This window comes from Myotis lucifugus, unplaced genomic scaffold (assembly GCF_000147115.1).
Source record: "Myotis lucifugus unplaced genomic scaffold, Myoluc2.0 scaffold_40, whole genome shotgun sequence".
NCBI lineage: Eukaryota > Metazoa > Chordata > Mammalia > Chiroptera > Vespertilionidae > Myotis > Myotis lucifugus.
This window is the reverse complement of record NW_005871088.1, coordinates 3154934-3176292: the sequence shown is the minus strand read 5'-3', so window position 1 is coordinate 3176292 and position 21359 is coordinate 3154934. Positions and strand designations below refer to the sequence as shown.

The following is a 21359-nucleotide window of genomic DNA, read 5'->3' as shown; positions in this document are numbered from 1 at the left end:
GAGAAGAAACATCGATGAGAGAGAAACATCAACATCAATTAGCTACCTCCTACATGCTTGGGCTAGGGTGAAGATGATAAATATTGATAGATATGACCCACATAACCAAAAACCCTTGAGATCCTCAATAATTTTGGGGGTCCAAAAAGTTTAAGAACACTGTTTTAGGGTTCTCCTGTGCCTTGAAGTTCCCCCAGCTCTGCCAAGCCAGGAGTGGCTCTGTGGGCTGTAGTAGTGAATGAGCTACAACCTGACCGATAAGCTACAGTGCGGGCCAGTGCTTTCAACCAGCTACAACTTACCTCCTCCTCCTGCACTTGGCTTCCTGCGGCCATCATCTCGATCGCCCAAAGCATCAGCCAAGTCAAAATCATCACCTTCAGCCAGAACCGGTTTGGCTCAGTGGATAGAGCGTCGGCCTGCGGACTGAAAGGTCCCAGGTTCGATTCCGGTCAAGGGCATGTACCTGGGTTGCGGGCACATCCCCAGTGGGAGATGTGCAGGAGGCAGCTGATCGATGTTTCTCTCTCATCGATGTTTCTAACTCTCTATCTCTCTCCCTTCCTCTCTGTAAAAAATCAATAAAATATATTTTTTAAAAAAATCATCACCTTCAATGGGCACCAAAACATAAAGGAAACAGCCAACCAATTAACGACTGGGTGCAAGATTCCAAAAAGGCAAAACTACACCCATGAGCTCAGTTAATCAATGGACTAAGCCAAAAAAACTTAAATTGGTTTCTAACTCCTTCTACAGATATCAATAATGAAAGTACCAGCAGAATGGAGTAAGTTACTGCTTTCTGCCTTTGCATTATATTACCACTAGAGGCCCAGTGCACGAATTCGTGCACCAGTGGGGTCCCTCAGCCTGGCCTGTGGGATCGGCCGAAACCAGCTCTCCAACATCCCCCGAGGGGTCCCAGACTTCGAGAGGGCTCAGGCCAGGCCGAGGGACCCCACCAGTGCACGATCGGGACCGGGGAGAGATGCGGGAGATTGGCCAGCTGGGGAGGGACCATGGGAGGGCTTCAGGGTGTGTCTGGTCCAACTCACTCAGTCCTGATCAGCCAAACCCCAGCAGCAAGTTAACCTACCGGTTGGAGCATCTGCCCCCTGGCGGTCAGTGCATGTCATAGCAAGCAGTTGAGTGGCCTTAGCATATCATTAGCATATTATGCCTTGATTGGTTGAAAGGCTGACCCGTCGACCAGACAACTGGACACTTAGCATATTAGGCTTTTATTATATAGGAGGACTTTCTACTTTTTATATTTCTATATATGCTTTCCTTAGGCCAGCAATCAGACCACAGCATACTCACTGATTACAGATATTAACCCAATATTCAAAACCAGCTGTATAGAGTGCATAAACTGGACAATCAAGAGGGAGACTTCATAGTCACACACATACAAAAAAAAACCCACCCTTTTGAGGGTGCAAATGTGAAGACACAAGGGCAAATCATAAAGCAACAGTAAATCTCTCTTGAGTCAAGACTGTCTCTTTAGAAGTAACCCTACTTCAAGGCACATGGTAGCATGCTCCTAAATCAGGGGTGGGCAAACTTTTTGACTCGAGGGCCACAATGGGTTCTTAAACTGGACTGGAAGGCCGGAACAAAAGCATGGATGGAGTGTTTGTGTGAACTAATATAAATTCAAAGTAAACATCATTACATAAAAGGGTACGGTCTTTTTTTTTTTTTAGTTTTATTCATTTCAAACGGGCCGGATCCTAAATACTAGTAACTAGTTGCCAGATGGAATCAATGATTGCATCTCCCACTCCAAGGCTAAGTTTGTCTTTATATCAGTGAAGATGTCCGAATAGTAAGATGGTCCATCTGGACAAAGGTTAAAACAACTTCAGGAAAAAGTCACAAAGAAACATCAAGTTCCAAAATCCTTTACTGAAAATGACACTGTAAAATAAATGTCATCCAAAATGTTCCAACAGCCTGAGAAAGCATTTGACAGGGGAGGAAGGGGGGGGGGTGATAAAACCTATACAATTACATCTTCTCTGATTTTAGAATGTGAAATGGTTGAAAGGGGAAGAAAATCCAAACGGGTTTTTCTCTTGAAATTTTCCCAAGCAAAACTTTTCATAAAAAAAACACCAACGACACAGTGATTTGGCCAGCTATATCCTCTATTACTAGTAAGTTAAATCCAATGTTCAGATAAAGGTCTTGGTTGGCATTGCATATACAGGGCTTAAAACTATGGGTAGTTCATCTGGACACTATACTACCCCAGAGGGAGCTCCATGGGGATCTTTCCTCATTGCCCTCATTAGAGTAGCATGTTACCTGCAGGCTTTGCCGGAGCTCTGGTTGTTCCAGGCCTCTTGGTTGTGGTAGTGACATGGTCCCATTTCTCTAAAGGAGGGAGGGGGACAGCAAGAGGAGCATGTTTAGTAACAAAATATAGCAGCCACTTCATGGCTCAGGGAAGTCACATCATGAGTAGCGTACCCTGGTCTTGGTCCTTGAGTCCCCTAGTAGGCCTCTGAGAATCACTTAGAGAAGGCTGACAAGGAGATGTAGGAGGTTTAAATGAGACAAGTTCTGCTCACATTTCTTCAGAGGATGGGTGGTGAGGTAGATGTTGTCCCACATGCAACTTGTGACTAATGGAGCTGGGGCTTCCTCCCAGATCTGTTAAAGGTGGGCACATGGTCCAGTGAGTTCCAGAGCTGGAGCATGACCCTTGAGAGCTTCAAGCCTTGGTTTCCACCACTATCAACCTGGCAGCATAACCACAGACACTACTGCCCATGGATGGATGGAAGTTATGTTCCCCGTAGAGTATGGGAGTGTCTTATAAACTAAAAGTGGTTATAACACCAAGGAAATATTTTATATCAGTGTGGCAACTACTGCCAATATTAGGTCTATGGGCTTAACCATATTCCTTTAAAATTGTGGAATTCTTTCACATCAATTACAAGGCATGCCATGTACAAGTTTTCCAATAGTTTCTTTTCTTAAATATCAAGACTGTGCTGTAACTGTTAAACTATTGGAAGTAGTAGAGAGAAAGAAAATTTGAGTAATGGGAAATCAGAGATGAAACAGGTTTAGGTTTATTATACAGCAATCACTCAATAATTATTGACTACTCAGGAAAAAAACAAAATATAAATTAATTTAAAGTAAAATGATAGATACAGCTATAGAATGCAAATAGCAATCATAAGAGAGCTGGAGTAACTATATCAGATAAAATACACTTTAAAACAAACATTATTACAGGATTCAAAGAGTGACATTTTATAATGATGAAAGGATGAATCCATCAGGAAGAAATACAATTTAAATACATATATGGCCCTAGCCAGTTTTGCTCAGTGGATAGAGCATCAGCCTGTGGACCAAAGGATCCCGGGTTCAATTCTGGTCTAGAGCATGTACCTTGGCTGTAGGCTCCTCCCTGGCCTGGGCCCTAGTCAGGGCTCGTGTAGGAGACAACCAACCGATGTATGTCTTTCACATCGATGTTTCTCTCTGTCTTTCCCTCTCTCTCCCCAAAAATCAATGGAAAAAATATCCTCAGGTGAAGATTAACAACAACAACAACAACAACAAAATCTGTATGACTCAAACAGCTCTGGCATAAAAATACTTGTTTTCCCAGTTTAAAAAAAATCAATTCATAGATGTAAGAGTTTATTTTTGAACTCTCATTTCTTTTTTATTGCTGCACATGTCTATCCTTATGCCAATATCACACAAGTCCTGATTACTACAGCTTTGGGGAGTTCTGCCCTACTATGCACAGTTTCTAGAAAAGTCTGGTTTCTCTGAAGATCTTCAGGTGCCATTTCAAGAAAGGGCCTTCCTTACATGCATGTGCAACCAGTTGCTCTGTCAGAGCCTGAGCCTGCGGTGATATGGAACATAAGCTTGGATCTGTGCACTTTTTAAGATAATATTAGCGACAGATCTTGTTAGCCTTTAAACAGGATAAGTGAGATGAGGAAACTCTAGTTACTTATAAAGGAATTAGAAGAGTAGTCAACTTCACTAAAGCAGCGAGTTCCTAAAATAAAGAAACCTATTTCTATGAAGCCTTTCTCAAAATAAAACTTAGAAAGGATTCTTTGCTGTTCAGCAAACACTGTCAGCAATATGGCATTCCTACCAGGAGTGATTCTTTATAATATGTGCTATAATAAAACAGTAAATAGCCCTAGCCGGTTTGGTTCAATGGCTAGAGTGTTGGCCTGCGGACTGAAGGGTCCCAGGTTCAATTCCAGTCAAGAGCACATGCCTGGGTTGTGGGCTCGATCCCCATTATGGGGCGTGCAGGAGGCAGCCAATCAATGATTCTCTCTCATCATTGAGGTTTCTCTCTCACACTCCCTCCCTCTCTGAAATCAATAATATATATATATTTTTTTTAAAGTAAATAAAACTGGTCAGGTTCACCCTGGCCGGTTTGCTCAGTGATCAGAACATCAGCCCTCAGACCGAAGGATCACAGGTTTGATTCCTGGTCAAGGGCATTGTACCTCTGTTAAAATATTCTCAGGTAAGTATTAAAAACAAACAAACAACAACAAAAAAACTAGTCAGGTTCTCCCAGGCATGGCTTAATGATGGTACCCATGGTATTCCAAGGAAAAGAGTACACTCATACAAAGCTTTATTTGAAAAGAGGAGAAGTGAATTCCCCTGTGAGATGATTACACACAGAGAAAGATGGAAGGATGTGGGGGGAGGGAAGGAGAAAAAGATGGACAGAGAAGGAGAGACAGTGGGAAGGAGTGAAGGAAGGGAGAAAAGGGGGGAGAGGAACAAAATTCCGAAAACAACATGGATGAACCTTGAAAATATTATGCTCAGTGAAAGAAACTAAACATAAAGTCCACATATTATATTACCCCATTGATATGAAATGACCAGAATAGGAAAATGCATAGAGACAGAAAGGAAATCAGTGGGTGCCATGGGCTGGGGGATGAGGAAGAATCAGGGGATTAGGGAGTGATAAGTAAAAGGTACAGTGGGTTGTCGTTCTTTTTGAGATGACAGAAATGTTAAATTGACTGTGGTTATGGATGCACAACCTTGTGAACACACTAAAAACCAATGAATTGTGCACTTTAAACCGGTAAACTGTATGGTACGTGAATTATATGTCAATAAAGCTGTTTTTAAATATATACTCCAGGAGCTTCCTCTTGTAATTGGAATAAAGTGTCACTATGCCTTTGAGACTTTATATGCTCTATCTCCTGGGAATTTCTCTGTTTATTTCTCTAACATTATCCACACTCCTAATCACATAGACTACCTTCCAAGCCCTAGAGCCAAGCTAATTCTCTGCTGTATGGTTCTTTCATCTAATCCCTTGGCTTTCAAGGGTTTTTCCCGGCTCCATGCATGTCAACTTTCACCAGAGAGTCCTTTACCATTTTTAAGTAGTTACCCCTTACCACATCCTTGGGCCCTCCCTGTCCCATCACTCTGCTATATTTACTCCAGACTACTCAGTAGTACCTGAAATTATTTTATGTACTGTCTATGTCCTTCCAGAGAAAATAATTTCATGAGGAAATTGACCTAGGCCACCTGGTAAGTCCAGCCCTGGAATAGTGCCTAGCAGCAAGCAAGTACTCAATAAACATTACTGAATGGATTATTGAAAGCCTTTTACAATACCCTGACCTACGTGGTTCAGGGATTTTTTAAAAAAGAAATGTACAATATACAAAGAAGAACATTCTCTGCCAGAAAAATAATTGAGCTAAGGAGAAATGGGCAGGCCTGTGTCTGAAATTTTAGTTGCATAAAGTGTAAGCTAAAATAGAAAAACAAAGGATGGCAGAGTGATGTGGTCTTAAAGGATATCATTCAACCCAAGATATCATGTGCAACCAAAGACATCTTGTATTGGTGGTCCTATGCATCCCAGACACACTGGCTGATGGGTGCTGATGAGTAAAATCCGATGGACAGGCATATGACTGAAAAGGTGATGTAAATATTTAAAAGCCCTCCAGTAGGAAATTAATAAATTTACTAACTGGTGGTCTGTTTATACTTAACAAGTTTTTCTGTTTTGTTTTAGATCATGTTTGTTTTTGGAGATGTTAATTTAATTTCATTAAAACCACCGATAATAAATTAGTTGTATTTTTTTTCTTAGGAATCTGAAAGGCTACCTGAATGTATAGGACTGTGTGCATGCTCAGAAAAAACCTGAGAATACCCTAAGATCTTGCCTCACAGCATACATAAAAATGAACTTCCAAGAGATTTATAGTTTTAGGTATATGATCCATTTTGAATTAATTTTTGTATAAGATGTGAGGCAGGGGCCCAACTTCATTCTTTTGCATGTGACTAGCTAGTTGTCCCAACATCATTTATTGAAGAGACTATTCTTTCCCCCATTGAATAGTCTTGGTAACTTTGTTAAAAATCAATGGGCCCTACCTGGTTTGGCTCAGTGGATAGAGCGTCGGCCTGTGGACTGAAGGGTCCCGAGTTCGATTCCAATCAAAGGCATATGCCCGGGTTCTGGTCTTGATCCCCAGTAGGGGGCGTGCAGGAGGCAGCCAATTAATGATTCTCTCTCATCACTAATGTTTCTATCTCCCTCCCCCTTCCTCTCTAAAATCAAAAAAATTTAAAAATGAAATGGTCACCCTGGTCAGTCTGGCTCAGTGGATACAGCATCGGCCTGCAGACCAAAGGGTTCTGGGTTCGATTCTGGTCAGGGGCACGTGCTTTGATTGCAGGCTCCTCCCCAGCCTGGGCCCTGGTTGGGGCTCATGCAGGAGGCAGCCAATCAATGTGTTTCTCTCACACGATGTTTCTCTCTGTCCTTTCCTCTCTCTTCCACTCTCCCTAAAAATCAATGGAAAAATATCCTCAGGTGAGGATTAACAACAAACAAACAAACAAACAAATAAATAAATAAATAAAATGGTCATAGATACAAGGGTTTATTTCTAGACTCTCAATTCTATTCCATTGAGCTCTATGTCTATCTTTATGCCAGTACCATACTACTTGATTATTGCAGATTTGTAGTAAGTTTTGAAATTGAGAAGTGTGAGTCCTCCAACTTTTTCTTCTTTTGCAAGATTTTTTTAGTTATTCTGGGTACTTTGAAATTAGGATCAGCTTGTCTATTTCTGCAAAACTCTAGCTGGGATTTTGACAGGAAATTGCATTTAGTCTGTTGATCAATGTAAGCAGGTGAGCATTTCTTATGTATGCCTGACTCTTACACTGGAGACCCAATCCTTCCAATCAAATCAGTCAAAGAACAACAATAATGACACACACACACACACTGAACACTCACCTTATATCAAGTCATTTGCATAGCTCTTCCCAAGGGCCAGCTCATCTAATCCTTACCATAATCCTAGGAGGTAGTGCTTATTATTAGCCTCATGTAACACATGAGAAAACTGAGGAGCAGAGAAGTCAGGTGACTCACCTAAGGTGATAGTTAATAAGTGGCAGAGGCAGGATTCAGACACAGGAAATATGATGCCAGAGCTCCTGCCTTTCTCAATCCACAATATACAAAGGGATCCCACAAACCCATAAAAAAAAACCCAAAAAACAACCAATAGCCCAGTTGAAAAATGGGGAAAGAATATGAAGAGACAATTCACCAAAGAGAAAAGTGCAAATGGTCAATAAATATATAAAACTAGAGGCCCAGTGCACGAAATTTGTGCGCTCGGCAGGGAAGGGGAAGTCTTTCAGCAGGGCCTGCACCCTCTCCCAGTCCGGGAGCCCTTGGGGGGATGTCCAACTGACAGCCTAAGCCAGTGCAGGGCTTCTGGCTGAGCGGTGCTCCCCCTGTGGGAGCGCACTGACCACCAGGGGGCAGCTCCTTCATTGAGCGTCTGCCCCTTGGTGGTCAGTGCTCATCATAGTGACTGCCCCTTGGTGGTCAGTGCTCATCATAGTGACTGGTCATTCTCCCGTTCAGTCAATTTGCATATTAGACTTTTATTATATAGGATAATGCTCCATCTTAGTATAATCAGGGAAATGTATAATAAGCAATAAGATATTTTGTCCATCATATTGGTAAAATGTTTTTGATTGGTAACAATGGGAGTACATAATGGTAAATTCTTTTTGGAAATAATTTGGCAAAATCTGTTAAAATATAAAATATATATACCTTTCGGCCTTGTAGTTCCACTGTACTTGGGCACAAAGGATATGGCCAGGAAATGTTCACTGAAGCCATATTTGTAAATGTGCAGAACGGAAACAAACCACATGTCCACCAGTAACAAAATGGCCTTGTCCACAGTCACATCACTGAAATTCTAGTTCCACGAAGCACAGGTTTGTGTCTGAGATACTAGTATATGAATAATGCAGTAGGTTAAATGGTGGCCCCCAAAATATATAGCCATGACCTAATCCACAGAACCCAGGAATATGATCTTATTTGGAGAAAGGATCTTTGCAGATGTAATTAAGTTAAAGTTCTAGAAATGATACCACACAGGATAACCCAGGTGAGCTCTGAATCCAACAAAAAGTGTGTTTATAAGAAACAGAAGAGGAAATGACACACACAAATGAGAAGGCCGTGTGAAGATGGAGGCAGTGATTGGAATGCCACAGCGGCAAACCAAGTAACACCAAGGATTGCTACCACCACCAGAATCTGGAAGAGGCAAGAACCTCCCCTTGAGCCTTAGGAAGGAGCATAGTCCTGCCAATACCTTGATTTTGGACATCTGGCCTCAGGAACTCTGAGAGAATGAATTTCTGTGGTTTTAAGCCACCCGGTTTGTGGTACTTTGTTATGGCAGCCCTAGGAAACTAATATAAATAAATATATTCACTCAGGTCTTTTGATACATATTAACTAAAAAAACAAGTTATGAAATAATATACATATAACTAAATTAAAAAGTCCTACACATGTTATGTAAAACAAACAAAAAAAGAACTATGTGTATAGATGTGCATAATGACATAGAACACTAATCAGCCGTTCCTTCTTGGGATGGGAGTGGGTTTTAGTAGGATGGGGAGGGATCAAGGAAAATCTCAGCTTTACTTTCTAAGCATTCACACATTTTTTAAATGTAAAGACAAGCTGATAACAAAGCTTACCATTTGAGAGATTACATGCAGACACCATCTTAAGTAAAGCCATTTTTTTTTAATCTAAAAGGAGAAACAAATCCCTTATTCACTTCAAAGTACCTTATTTTGAGGTAGGGAAGTACCTTATTCTGAGCTTGGAGGCCTCTGCCTGCTGGCATGTTATACCAGTACAGGCTATGACAGGAGCTGGAGAAAATGCTGTATCAGTTATTACCTATTGCTTGGTATTCTCCACAAAAGAAACAAAGAATTTTAAATATTCAAATTTTCTTTTGAATAATATAATTTATGATACCCATATTTTATCCGATCAAGTGCAATACAGGTCACCCATTTTCCTTGAGTATGTATTCTGAGTGGATGGTACATATGAATTGCTATTGTTTGCTTTTAATAGATTATTTAATTTACTACTCACGCTTTACTGAGGAAGTTTCTTTCAATGCATCACTCAGATCAAAATCAAAGTCCGCGGATCCTAAAAAATAAAATTTTTTAATTTTAACTATATTTTCATGAAACAAAATAATACTAAAATACTCTCTTGTAATGGTCATTTCTCTTTAGATAGTGTCATGAAGGTAATGCCACAAAAGAAGATCAGTTGAAGCCTCCCAAAGATATAATGAATTGATATCTTTCCACAAACAACTTATCCCTGCCCCCCCCAAAAATACATCCTTCAGTCCACTAGAAGTGTGAAGGCTCAAGTGTATAGAACATAAAGTACAATCTTACAAAAATATTTCTACATGTTATGTATGACTTTTGTAACAGGTAATATTGGAGCCCAAAGCTCCACTGAAAATGGGCTAAGATCTTTCACCCCACCCCAGGTTTCACAAAGGCTACTCTGCATTTTGTCAACTCAGGGTACCCCTCCATCCCTGACCCTAGCACCTACACCTAGACTAGTAGCTCTAACCAATCATACATAACTGAAAAGACTCTGGGGAAAAGCTTTCCACAAAGAATCTTCCATTCCATCTGCTCAATGTTGCTTGTTTTGGAATTTGACAGCTATCATTCCCTTGAGATCGGCATGTAGTTTCCCATGGGGGTATATACATTATCAAGTCTCAAGAAAACAGCTATGCATTCTCACTGGAACTGAATAAGTAAATGAATGGTGGATTGTAGAAGCTAGGTTTCTCACTGTTGGAGAGTCAGATAATCAAGATTAACACGTACAGTGATGAGTAATATTGATAGTATATACCCTGGATATGATGTGATGAGAAGGGTGCTATAGTACGTGTGTGGTCTTTCTCTCAAAAACACATGACCTCAGTATAATCATGAGAAAAACATCAGACAAATTCCAATTGAAGGCATCCTAAAAAATACTTGACCAGTATTCCTCAAAACTATCAAGATCATCAAAAACAAAGTAAGTCTAAGAAGCTGGAATAGCCTGAAGAGTCTAAGGAGATATAGTTATGGAAAGTCATGTGGTACCCTAGATTGGATCCTGGTACAGAAAAAGGACTTTAGAAAAAAACTAAGGAAATCTGAATGGAATATGAACTTTAGTTTATAATAGTGTATCAATATCGGTTCATTAATTGTGACAAATGTGCCATATTTTTATATGTTTTATTTATTTTAGAGACAGAAAGAAAGAGAGGAAGGGAAGTGAGAGAGGGGGAGAGAGAAAGAGATACAGAGAGAGAGAAACATCAATGTAAGGGAGAAACATAGATCAGTTGCCTCCTATACGCATCCTGACTGGGGATCAAACCTGCAACCTGGGTATGTGCGCTGACCGGGAATCGAACTGGTGACCTTTTGGTGCACGGGGCAATGCTCAACCAACTGAGCCACACTGGCAAGAGCTCAAATGTACAATATTAATAATAGGGGAAACTGGGTGTGGAGCATATGGGAACTTTCTGTACTAGCTTTGCACTGTAAATCTAAAACTGTTCTAAAAATAAAGTATATTTTAATATCCATTTCCTATAGCAAAAATTAAGGGTAACCACTAAGAGATAAACTGTAACCTCAACTCTTTCAAAAAATAAACATGCAAGTTCAACAATAATAACTAAAATCAATCCAAAAAAGTCACTAAACGGAAAAAAAGAAGCAAGAAACATAACTGTCCAAGACTATAGAATATATTAACACCAAGAGTGAACCCTCATGTAAATTATAGACTTTGGGTGATAATGATGTGTCAATATAGATTAATCAATTATAATTAATGTACCACTCTGATGGGGATTGTTAATAATGGAGGATGCAGTCACCCATATATTATTTAATATATTTAACTGTTAAATGCATTACCTACCAACAATAAAATAGACCTTTATGAAAACTGAAAAAAAAAAGAAAATGGAGGAGACTGTGTGTGAGGGCAGAAGGTATATAAGAAAACTCCATACCTTCTGCTCAATATTACTGTTAACCTAAAACTGCTATAAAAAATTTAAATCTATTGAAAAAAGGATAACAAAAGCCTATATAATGACACTAGAGGCCCAATGCAAGAAATTCGTGCAAGGGGCTCGGCCCTCGCAGTTTGTCCGTAAGGTCGTTCAGCTGTCCGGTCTAATTAGCATATTACAGTTTTATTATTATAGACAGGAAAGGGCTCCAAGATATACTATTAAATAAATAAAGCAAGGTGCAGAGAGTATTTTTCCACTTGTCTATATACATATCCATAAAAATTTTCTAGAATAATTGCTAACAGTAGTTATGTTTAGAGAATGAAAATAGGAGTCAGGAAGAATGAGCATTTTACTATTAATTTAAACCTTTCTCTGCCTTTTTTGTTTTTAATAATGTACATGTATTTCTCTTATTATGATGATGATAATGATAATTTAAAAGTTCTGTATCAACCCTCCAAAATCATAAGCCTATCATCCTACTGGGTCTCCATTTAAAACTCTATTCTTACTTTCTAGTCCAAGAATTGGAAGAATAGGTTCTTCCAAGTAACATCTTGCACAAGTAATATTTTTAGCCTCAGCCACTCCACTACTGTTTTCTGACACATTCTGTTATATATCATCAAGTAAAGAGTTAGGAACAATATAACACAATTTTGCAGTATTTCTTAATCCCTCATTGACCTTGGATTCAATAGACCCAAACCATCTGTGGACAAAACCATTCAATCTCAATCTAATACATCCTGAGCTCTTAAGGCTACTTCAGAGCGTACGACCAAGCATAGCTGCTCAAATCAAGATGGGAACAAATATTTTCATGAGAAATACCACACCTCAAATGGTCTAAAGTAGGGTTGTATTCCATACCTCTTCTATGCAATCTGTAACTAAATAACTCAGTTTGGGTGCAGGCAGACAAGGATCCTCCACTTTAACAACAGTGACTCAGCATTTGGCACCAAGCACACATTAGAAAGCAGCTTATTCATCGTAGGGTCAATTTACAAACCCCAAATCATTGTGTATCTGGGGGATCAGTGTTCCAGTATGGGGCAGAAAAGTTACCTCATTCAGCCCTCTCTCCCTCCAGGTAGCACACCCATGCCATTGCCCCTCCCTCCCCCCACAGGTACATATCCCCCAATTCTAAGGGACCTCATGATATTTCTGCTGCTGTCAATAAAGTATTGCTTGATTTCCTAAAAAAAAAGAAAAAGAAAAGTTACCTCATTCCACTGCAGAGGGTCACAAAAATTTGTTTTAATGGAAAAAGCATGTAGTGAACTGGTCACACCTGTATAAAAACGTCCTTTCATAGAGCAGAACTTTTGGAAATATTACACAAAGCCCTGCACATGTCCTTGAGAAGATCCATTTAGTAAGGAAAATGCTGCTTCTACCCACAGATAGCCCAGCGGCCTGTGTCTGTCCTAACGTGGATTTTGTCCCTTGGGGAGGGAACACAAACTTGACCTCATATTGCAACCTGACCCACTGTGACTAGGGTCTAAAGCTAAGGGCACATTTTCAGAGAGCTGTAAAACAAGGCACAGCAGGCAATTGTTAGAGAATTCTACCGGGAACTGGCAGGACCCAGCAGCTGTCTTAATTGAAATGTCTGATCCATGAGAGCACCCACGTGATGTGCCCCTTAAGTAGTCTTCCATTTGGATTTTATTTAATTAGCCACTCTCCTCTGTTCTCCTGCCTGTTCCACTTAGTTTTTCCTGAAAGCTTGCCCCTTGCAGTTAGGTGTATATGTTCATTCTCTCTCTAGCCCTATCCTGTCCATCATGGGAACCACTAGCCACATGTGGCTGTTTAAATTAAAACTAATGAAAATTCTATAAAAATGTTAAGATTCAGTTCCTTAATTACACTAGCCACATTCCAAGTGCTCCATAGCCACATGGGGCTGGTGGCTATTGTGTTCGATGGTGCTGACAGAGAATATTTCCATCATCATGGAAAGTTCCATTGGAGTGTGCTGCTCTAGACAGTGAGCTGCTTGAAGCAGAGACTAGGACTTGGTCTTCTCCATGCCTATGCACAGGCCCAGAAGCAAGGAGGCACTCCCTGTTCATTGTGATTATCCAAAGGGTGTCTCCATATTGTGAGAATACCTTCGATCTTTTCCCCACAGACTCACCAGTAGATAGTACATGATATTATTTTGTGACAAATCCATTTGGGTTTCATGCCAAGAGCAAACTCATCTCTGCGGAGGAACATGTCTGCTCTCTGCTGATGGATTAAAAACTGCAGAGATATGGATCTCTGGCTGCTGAAGATTTCAGTGGCATAGTCACAACTCAGCCAGGGAGATGGGAGCCTCTCAAGTGTCCAATTACATCTATTACCCTGCTCTCTAAGGATGGTTTCGCATCTCCCTTTTTCCTATGTACATATGAGAAACTTTCTATTTTTTTTCCTTTTTGGAAAGGGTCCAGTACAAATCCTACATGAATAAAAACTAACATAAACTGCTTTTGTTTTCAAATTTTAAAATCTTGGCCCCTTTCTGTGGATGAATAAGCATGCAAGGGACACCGGAGACTGGTAAATAATAGATATGACATCTCCGGATTTTCCATTTGTCTGTCTAAACGGAGCTTCCATAAACATCTATGTTATACTTAAATTTGTCCAATGCAAGGAGGACCCACTAGAAGGTGGGCCAGAATCAAATTCCTACCTAAGGGGTCAAATCATGACACATTTAACAGGACTCTGGCATATACCCATAATCACTTGGGTTCAGAAAATAAGACTAGCCCAGTCGGTGTGGCTCAGTGGTTGAGCATTGACCTATGAACAAGGAGATTACGGTTCGATTTCCGGTTAGGGCACATGCCCAGGTTGTGGGCTCAATCCCCATTAGGGGGTATGCAGGAGGCAACAGATCAATGATTCTCTCTCATCATGGATGTTTCTCTCTCTCTCTCTCTCTCTCTCTCTCTCTCTTTCTGTCTCTCTCTCCCTTCCTCTCTAAAATCAATAAAAAACTATTTTAAAAAAATAAGACTAAAATCAGCCCTAAAAGATTGAACCTAAAGGAGGAGGGGTGAGGGGCAAAGCTTGATTTAACCTGAAATGAGCAATGGAAGATGCTCCACCTTAATACAATAAAGATTTCAACTGATGGGGCAGCTTGTAAAAGCCATGTGTTTCCCCTGCCCTCTAGGCAGGGGGCCATTAAGGCTATCCTATCTAATAATAGACAAACATGGTAATTAACCATACCTCCACTACGCTTCCCATTGGCTAATCAGGGTGATATGCAAATTAACTGCCAACCAAGATGGTGGCCGGCAGCCATGCAGCTTGAAGCGAACATGAGGCTTGCTTGCTCCAGTGATGGAGGAAGACAAGGTTCCCCACCTGCCGCGGCCCAGCTCTGAGCTCCGGATGCAACAATGTTGCAATTATAGAAGCTAAACAAACCCCAGGTACCTGCTTTCAGCCAGCCGGCCTCGGAGCTGGAGCCACAACAAAGTTTCAATTACAGAAGGTAAATAAATCCCAGAATAAAAAAAAAAAAGAAAGAAAAGGAGAGACTGCGAGCTTCAGTTGCAGGCTTGGCCCGCCTGAAAACAGCCATCAGCCCCTCATCCAGGCTGGCCAGGCACCCCAGTAGGAACCCCCACCCTGAAGGGGGTGTGGGTAGCCTGAAAACAGCCATCAGCCCCTCATCCAGGCTGGCCAGGCACCCCAGTGGGGACCCCCACCCTGAAGGGGGTGCGGGCAGCCTGAAAACAGCCATCAGCCCCTCACCCAGGCTGGCCAGGCACCCGAGCGGGACCCCCACCCTGATCCGGGACATCATTCAGGGCAAACCAGCTGGTCCCCACCTGTGCACCAGGCCTCTATCCTATATAGTAAAAGGGTACTATGCAAACTGACCCTAACAGCAGAAAGACTGGGAATGACTGGTCACTATGACACACACTGACCATCAGGGGCAGACGCTCAATGCAGGAGCTGCCCTCTGGTGGTCAGTGAGCTCCCACATGGAGGAGCTCTGCTCAGCCACAAGTCAGGCTGATGGCTGCCAGTACAGCGGTGGTGGTGGGAGCTTCTCCTGCCTCCTCAGCAGCGCTAAGGATGTCTGACTGCAGCTTAGGCCTGCTCCCCGCTGGCAAGTGGGCATTCCCTGATGGCTGCCGGGCTGCCAGAAGGATGTCTGATTGCCAGATTAGGCCTAATCCCCTGGGGAGCAGGCCTCAGCCAGCAGATGGTCATCCCCCGAGGGGTCCCAGACTGTGAGAGGGCACAGGCCGGGCTGAGGGACCTTCCCCCCCACCCAAGTGCACAAATTTTTGTGCACCAGGCCTCTAGTCCTATAATAAAAGCCTAATATGCAAATCGACTGAATGGCAGAACGACTGGTTGCTATGATGTGCACTGACCACCAGGAGGCAGACACTCTACGCAGGAGCTGCCTCCAGCCTGCAGGCCCCAGGCCAGCCAAGGCGAGTGCCAGCAGGGGTCCCCCAATCACCCCACCTGCCCACCCGTCACCCCACAGATTGGCCCTGATCATGAGTCAGGCCTAGGGACCCTACCCATGCACAAATTTCATGCACCGGGCCTCTAGAGAGTAATAAAAGGAAAACCTGCAGATCAGAAAAACAACTTTATACCTCTGTGCTGCAGGAAGCCTCTGCCTGCCATGGAAACATTCCTGAACACTGCTTGTGGGAAATTTATGCAATAAACTCACTGGCATGCATGGTCAATTTTACAAATGTCTCTGGTAAAAATACCTTTTCTTCCTTAACACAAACAAGTATGTCTCCCACCTGGTGCTAGAGAGGGTGGGAGCAAACCAAAAACGCTAAATTATGCTAGTCCCTGATTTCCCTGAAATTTTGCACTGTTTTAAATTAACTCTTGTTTCTTAAATCTAGACTTGAACTCATTTGTCTTGCCAAATTTATGCTTTTACACCTCAAAGCATGCTGAGTAATTAATATCCTCTAGGTTAGCTAAGCACTGCAGCATTGCAAGGGAACATGAAAGTGGCTTTCCTCTTATTCTGATTACTAAATGGATATAGCTATTGCCACCTGAGCTCCCACTAGTTTCATGAATAAATTTAAAGCACTCCCAGAGAGGACAGTAATGATGCAAAAGCTGTAGTTCACCAGAAGCCAGGGATCAGCATTTCAGTCCAAAACAGCCACCACCATTAATACATCTGCAGTGTCCGACCCAGGCGCTTGATTACAGGTATTCACAGTACACACTGCACTCCAGTTACCTGATACTTAAAGGAAAACTTGGTAAACAAGAGAAGGATTTATGTTCAGGTGCCATTGCTAAAAGCATTTTTACATATTCCTAGGAAGTGTCTATGTGTCCTACATACATGGAAAGTAGCTTGATTTTAAAGGTGGAAGGAGGAATTTTTTTCTTACAAATTGCATAAGTCACCTCACTAATTAAAAGATGTTTTATTCTTCCTTTCCACACAACTGTTCAGAAAAAATCCCAAAGGTGTTCAGAAGAGTTTTACAGTTTTAGTTCTTACATTTAAAATCTATGATCCACAACTGCCTGAGCAGCTCGCCCCTGTCTGAGGAGTAGCAGCCACACGAATAGACAGACTGACCACATATGAGAAGCGGCAGCCCTGCGCACCCCACACTGGTCTAAGGAGCAGCAGCCACATGCAGTCTGCACCTGTCCGACAAGCAGCAGCTGGGTGAGCATCCCGCCCCCATCTGAGGAGCAGCAGCCACACGTGCAGCTCACCCCCGCCTGAGGAGCAGCAGCCATGCAAGCAGCCCGTCCCCCATCTGAGGAGCAGCAGCTGTGCGAGCAGCCCGCATTCATACGAGGAGCAGTAGCCCTGTAAGCAACCTGTCCCTGTCCAAAGAGCGGCAGCCACACAAGCAGCCCGCCCCATCTGAGGAACAGCAGCAGTGTGCAGCCAGCCTCGATCCAAGGAGCAGCAGCCATGTGAGCAGTCCACGCCCATCCAAGGAGCAGCAGCCGTGCTAAGTCCGCCCCCACCTGAAGAGCAGCAGCCTCATGATCAGCCCACCCCTGTCCAAGGAACAGCAGATGTGCTAGCAGCCTCACCTACCAGCCAGAGGAGACACTACCGCTGTGAACAGCACCCACCAGAGAAGCCACTGCCAACTGAGGAGCAGCCACTACTGCGACCACTTGAGCAACTGCAGCCCGAGAAACCACTGCCACCCAAGGAGCAGTCCCTGCACGACTTGACATCTAGATCAGTCGGTGAGACCAAAAATGGGTAGACAAAGAAACCCCCATGGAAAGAAAAGGAGGCATTGCCAGAAAAGTGACTAAGTGAAACAGAGGCATTCAATATGTCAGAAAAAGAATTCAGAATAAGGGTCCTAGAGTGCATAAAGCGGTTGGAGGAAAAAATCAACAACTTATGTAAGAATCAAGAAGAAGTGGATGAAAAAAATCAATAACTTATGTAAGAATCAAGAAGAAATAAGAGTGATATAGCTGCAATAAAAAACACCATGGAAAGTTTCAACAGTAGACTAGGAGAAGCGGAAGACCTAATTAGCGAATTAGAAGACAGGGAAGCAAAACACACCCAAACTGAACTGCAATTGGAGAAAAAAATTAAAAGACAGGAGGAAAGCCTAAGGGAGCTATGGGACAACATGAAACGAAGCAACATACAAATAATAGGGGTGCCAGAACAACAGGAAGAGGAACAATGATTAGAAAACCTATTTGAAGAAATAATGTCAGAAAACTTCCCTGAGGTGGGGAAGAAAAAAGTCACACAAGCACAGAGAGTCCCAAGCAAGATGAACCCGAAAAGATCCACACCAAGACACATCATAATTACCAAGCACAAAAATAAAAATGGCAACAAACAAGTACCTTTCAATAATAACTTTAAACATAAATGGACTAAATGCTCCAATCAAAAGACATCGAGTGGCTGAATGGATAAAAAAACATGACCCATACATTTGCTGTCTACAAGAGACCCACCTCAGAAGAAGGGACTCACACAGACTGAAAGTGAAGGGATGGAAAAATATCTTTCAGGCAAATGGAAATGAAAAGAAAGCTGGGGTAGCAATACTTATATTGGACAAAATAGACCTCAAAGTGAAGGCCATAACAAGAGATAAAGAAGGCCACTTCATAATACTAAAGGGATCGATACAACAAGAGGATATAACCCTGATAAACATATATGCACTCAATGTAGGAGCACCCAAATACATAAAAAACTCCTGGAATATATCAAGGGAGAGATCAACAACAATACAATCATAGGAGGGGACTTTAATATACCACTAACATCACTGGATAAATCTTCTAGACAAAAAATCAGCAAAGAAACAGCAATCCTAAATGACTCACTAGACCAGATGGACTTAATTGACATCTTCAGAACATTTCACCCCAAAGTCGCAGAATATACGTTCTTCTCAACAGTGTCCTGAACATTTACACATGGGACACTTTCAAAAATAGACCACATATTGGGTCACAAACAAAGTCTCCCCAAATTCAAGAAGATTGAAATCATACCAAGCATCTTCTCAGACGACAATGGCATAATATTAGAAATAAACTACAATAAAAACAATCCAAAACACTCAAACACTTGGAAGCTGAATAGCATGTTATTAAATATTGATTGGGTTACCAATGAGATCAAAGAAAAAATTAAAAACATCCTGGAAACTAATGACAATGAAAACACAACAATCCAAAACCTATGGGACACAATGAAAGCAGTCCTGAGAGGGAAGTTTATAGGTCTACAGGCCTACCTCAAAAAACAAGAAAAAATGGTAGTAAATCATCTAACTCTACAACTCAAAGAATTAGAAAGAGAGCAACAAGAAAACCCCAGAGTGAGCAGAAGGAAGGAGATAATAAAGATTAGAGCAGAAATAAATGACATAGAGACAAAAAAACCACACAACAATACATAAGATCAATGAAACCAAGAGCTGGTTCTTTGAAAGGATAAACAAGATTGATGAACCTCTAGCCAGGCTCACCAAGAAGCAGAGAGAGCAGACCCAAATAAACAAAATCAGAAATGATAGAGGTAAAATAACAACAGACCCCACAGAAATACAAATGATTGTTAAAATACTATGAGCAACTCTACTCCAACAAACTAGACAACCTGGAGGAAATGGACATATTCCTAGAAAAATACAACCTTCCAAAACTCAATCAGGAAGAATCTAAAAATCTCAACAGGCCAATAACTATGGAAGAAATTGAAGCAGTCATCAAAAAGCTTCCAGCAAACAAAAGCCCAGGACCAGACTGCTTTACAGGGGAGTTTTACCAAACATTAAGGAAGAACTAAAACCTATCCTCCTCAGACTATTCCAAAAAATTCAAGAGGAAGGAACACTTCCAAGCTCATTCTATGAAGCCAGCATCACCCTCACACCAAAACCAGGTAAAGACAACACAATGAAAGAGAATTACAGGCCAATATCCCTCATGAACATAGATGCCAAAATCCTCAACAAAATCTTAGCAAATCAGATCCATCAGTACATCAGAAATATCATACACCATGACCAAGTAGGATTTATCCCAGGGATGCAAGGATGGTACAATATCCACAAATCAATAAACATGATACATCACATAAACAAATTGAGAGAAAAAAAAACATAGTCATATCAATTGATGCAGAAAAAGCATTTGAGAAAATCCAACACCCATTTCTGATAAAAACTCTCAGAAAGGTGGGAATAGAAGGATCATACCTCAACATAATAAAAGCCATATATGACAAACCCACAGCCAACATCATACTCAATGGGCAAAAACTAACACCATTTCCCCTAAGAACAGGAACAAGACAGGGATGCCCACTCTCACCACTCCTGTTCGACATAGTACTGGAAGTACTAGCCATTGCAATTAGACAAGAAGAAGAAATAAAGGCATCCAAATTGGAAAAGAAGAAGTAAAACTGTCCTTATTCGCAGATGACATGATATTGTACATAAAAAACCCTAAAGACTCCATCAAAAAACTATTAGACTTGATAAATGAATTCAGCAATGTAGCAGAATACAAAATTAACGCCAAGAAATCTATGGCATTTCTATACACCAATAGTGAACTTATAGAGAGACTAAAAAAGCAATCCCATTTACCATCGCACCAAAAAAATTAAGGTACCTAGGAATAAACTTAACTAAAGAGGTAAAAGACCTCTACTCAGAAAACTACAGGATGTTGAAAAAAGAGATAGAGGAAGACATAAACAGATAGAAGAACATACCATGTTCATGGATTGGTAGAATCATCATCATTAAAATGTCCATACTACCCAAAGCAATCTATAAATTCAATGCACTTCCCATTAAAATACCAACGGCATATTTCACAGACCTAGAACAAACTTTCCAAAAATTCATCTGGAATAAAAAAAGACCCCGAATAGCTGCAGCGATTCTGAGAAAGAAGAACAAAGTAGGTGGGATCTCAATACCAGATATCAAGCTGTATTACAAAGCCACTGTTCTCAAAACTGCCTGGTACTGGCACAAGAACAAGAACAAACATATAGATCAATGGAATAGAATAGAGAACCCAGAAATCGACCTGAACCAATATGCTCAATTATTATTTGACAAAGGAGGCAAGAACATACAATGGAGTCAAGACAGTCTCTTCAACAAATGGTGTTGGGGAAATTGGACAGATACATGCAAAAAATGAACCTAGACCACCAACTTTACACCATACACAAAAATAAACTCATAATGGATAAAGGACTTAAATGTAAGACGGGAAACCATAAAAATACTAGAGGATCCAAAGGGAACAAAATCTCAGACA

The 21359-nt window shown here is 41.3% G+C and overlaps 1 protein-coding gene across 4 annotated transcripts in view; it reads right to left on the bottom strand.

Moving 5' to 3' along the window:
• CD99L2 (CD99 molecule like 2) overlaps positions 1-21359 on the bottom strand; it is a 91470-nt gene that overhangs the window by 27768 nt on the left and 42343 nt on the right. For 2 of the 4 annotated variants that reach the window (XM_023753040.1, XM_023753041.1), the window contains exons 2-3: positions 9536-9595; positions 2320-2388 (exon numbers count right to left, since the gene is read on the bottom strand). In XM_023753040.1, the coding sequence (XP_023608808.1) occupies positions 2320-2388; positions 9536-9595 (129 nt within the window). Of the gene's footprint in view, positions 1-302; positions 378-2319; positions 2389-9535; positions 9596-21359 lie in introns of all 4 variants that reach the window. The other 2 variants (XM_006087725.3, XM_023753043.1) reach the window with 2 other exon arrangements.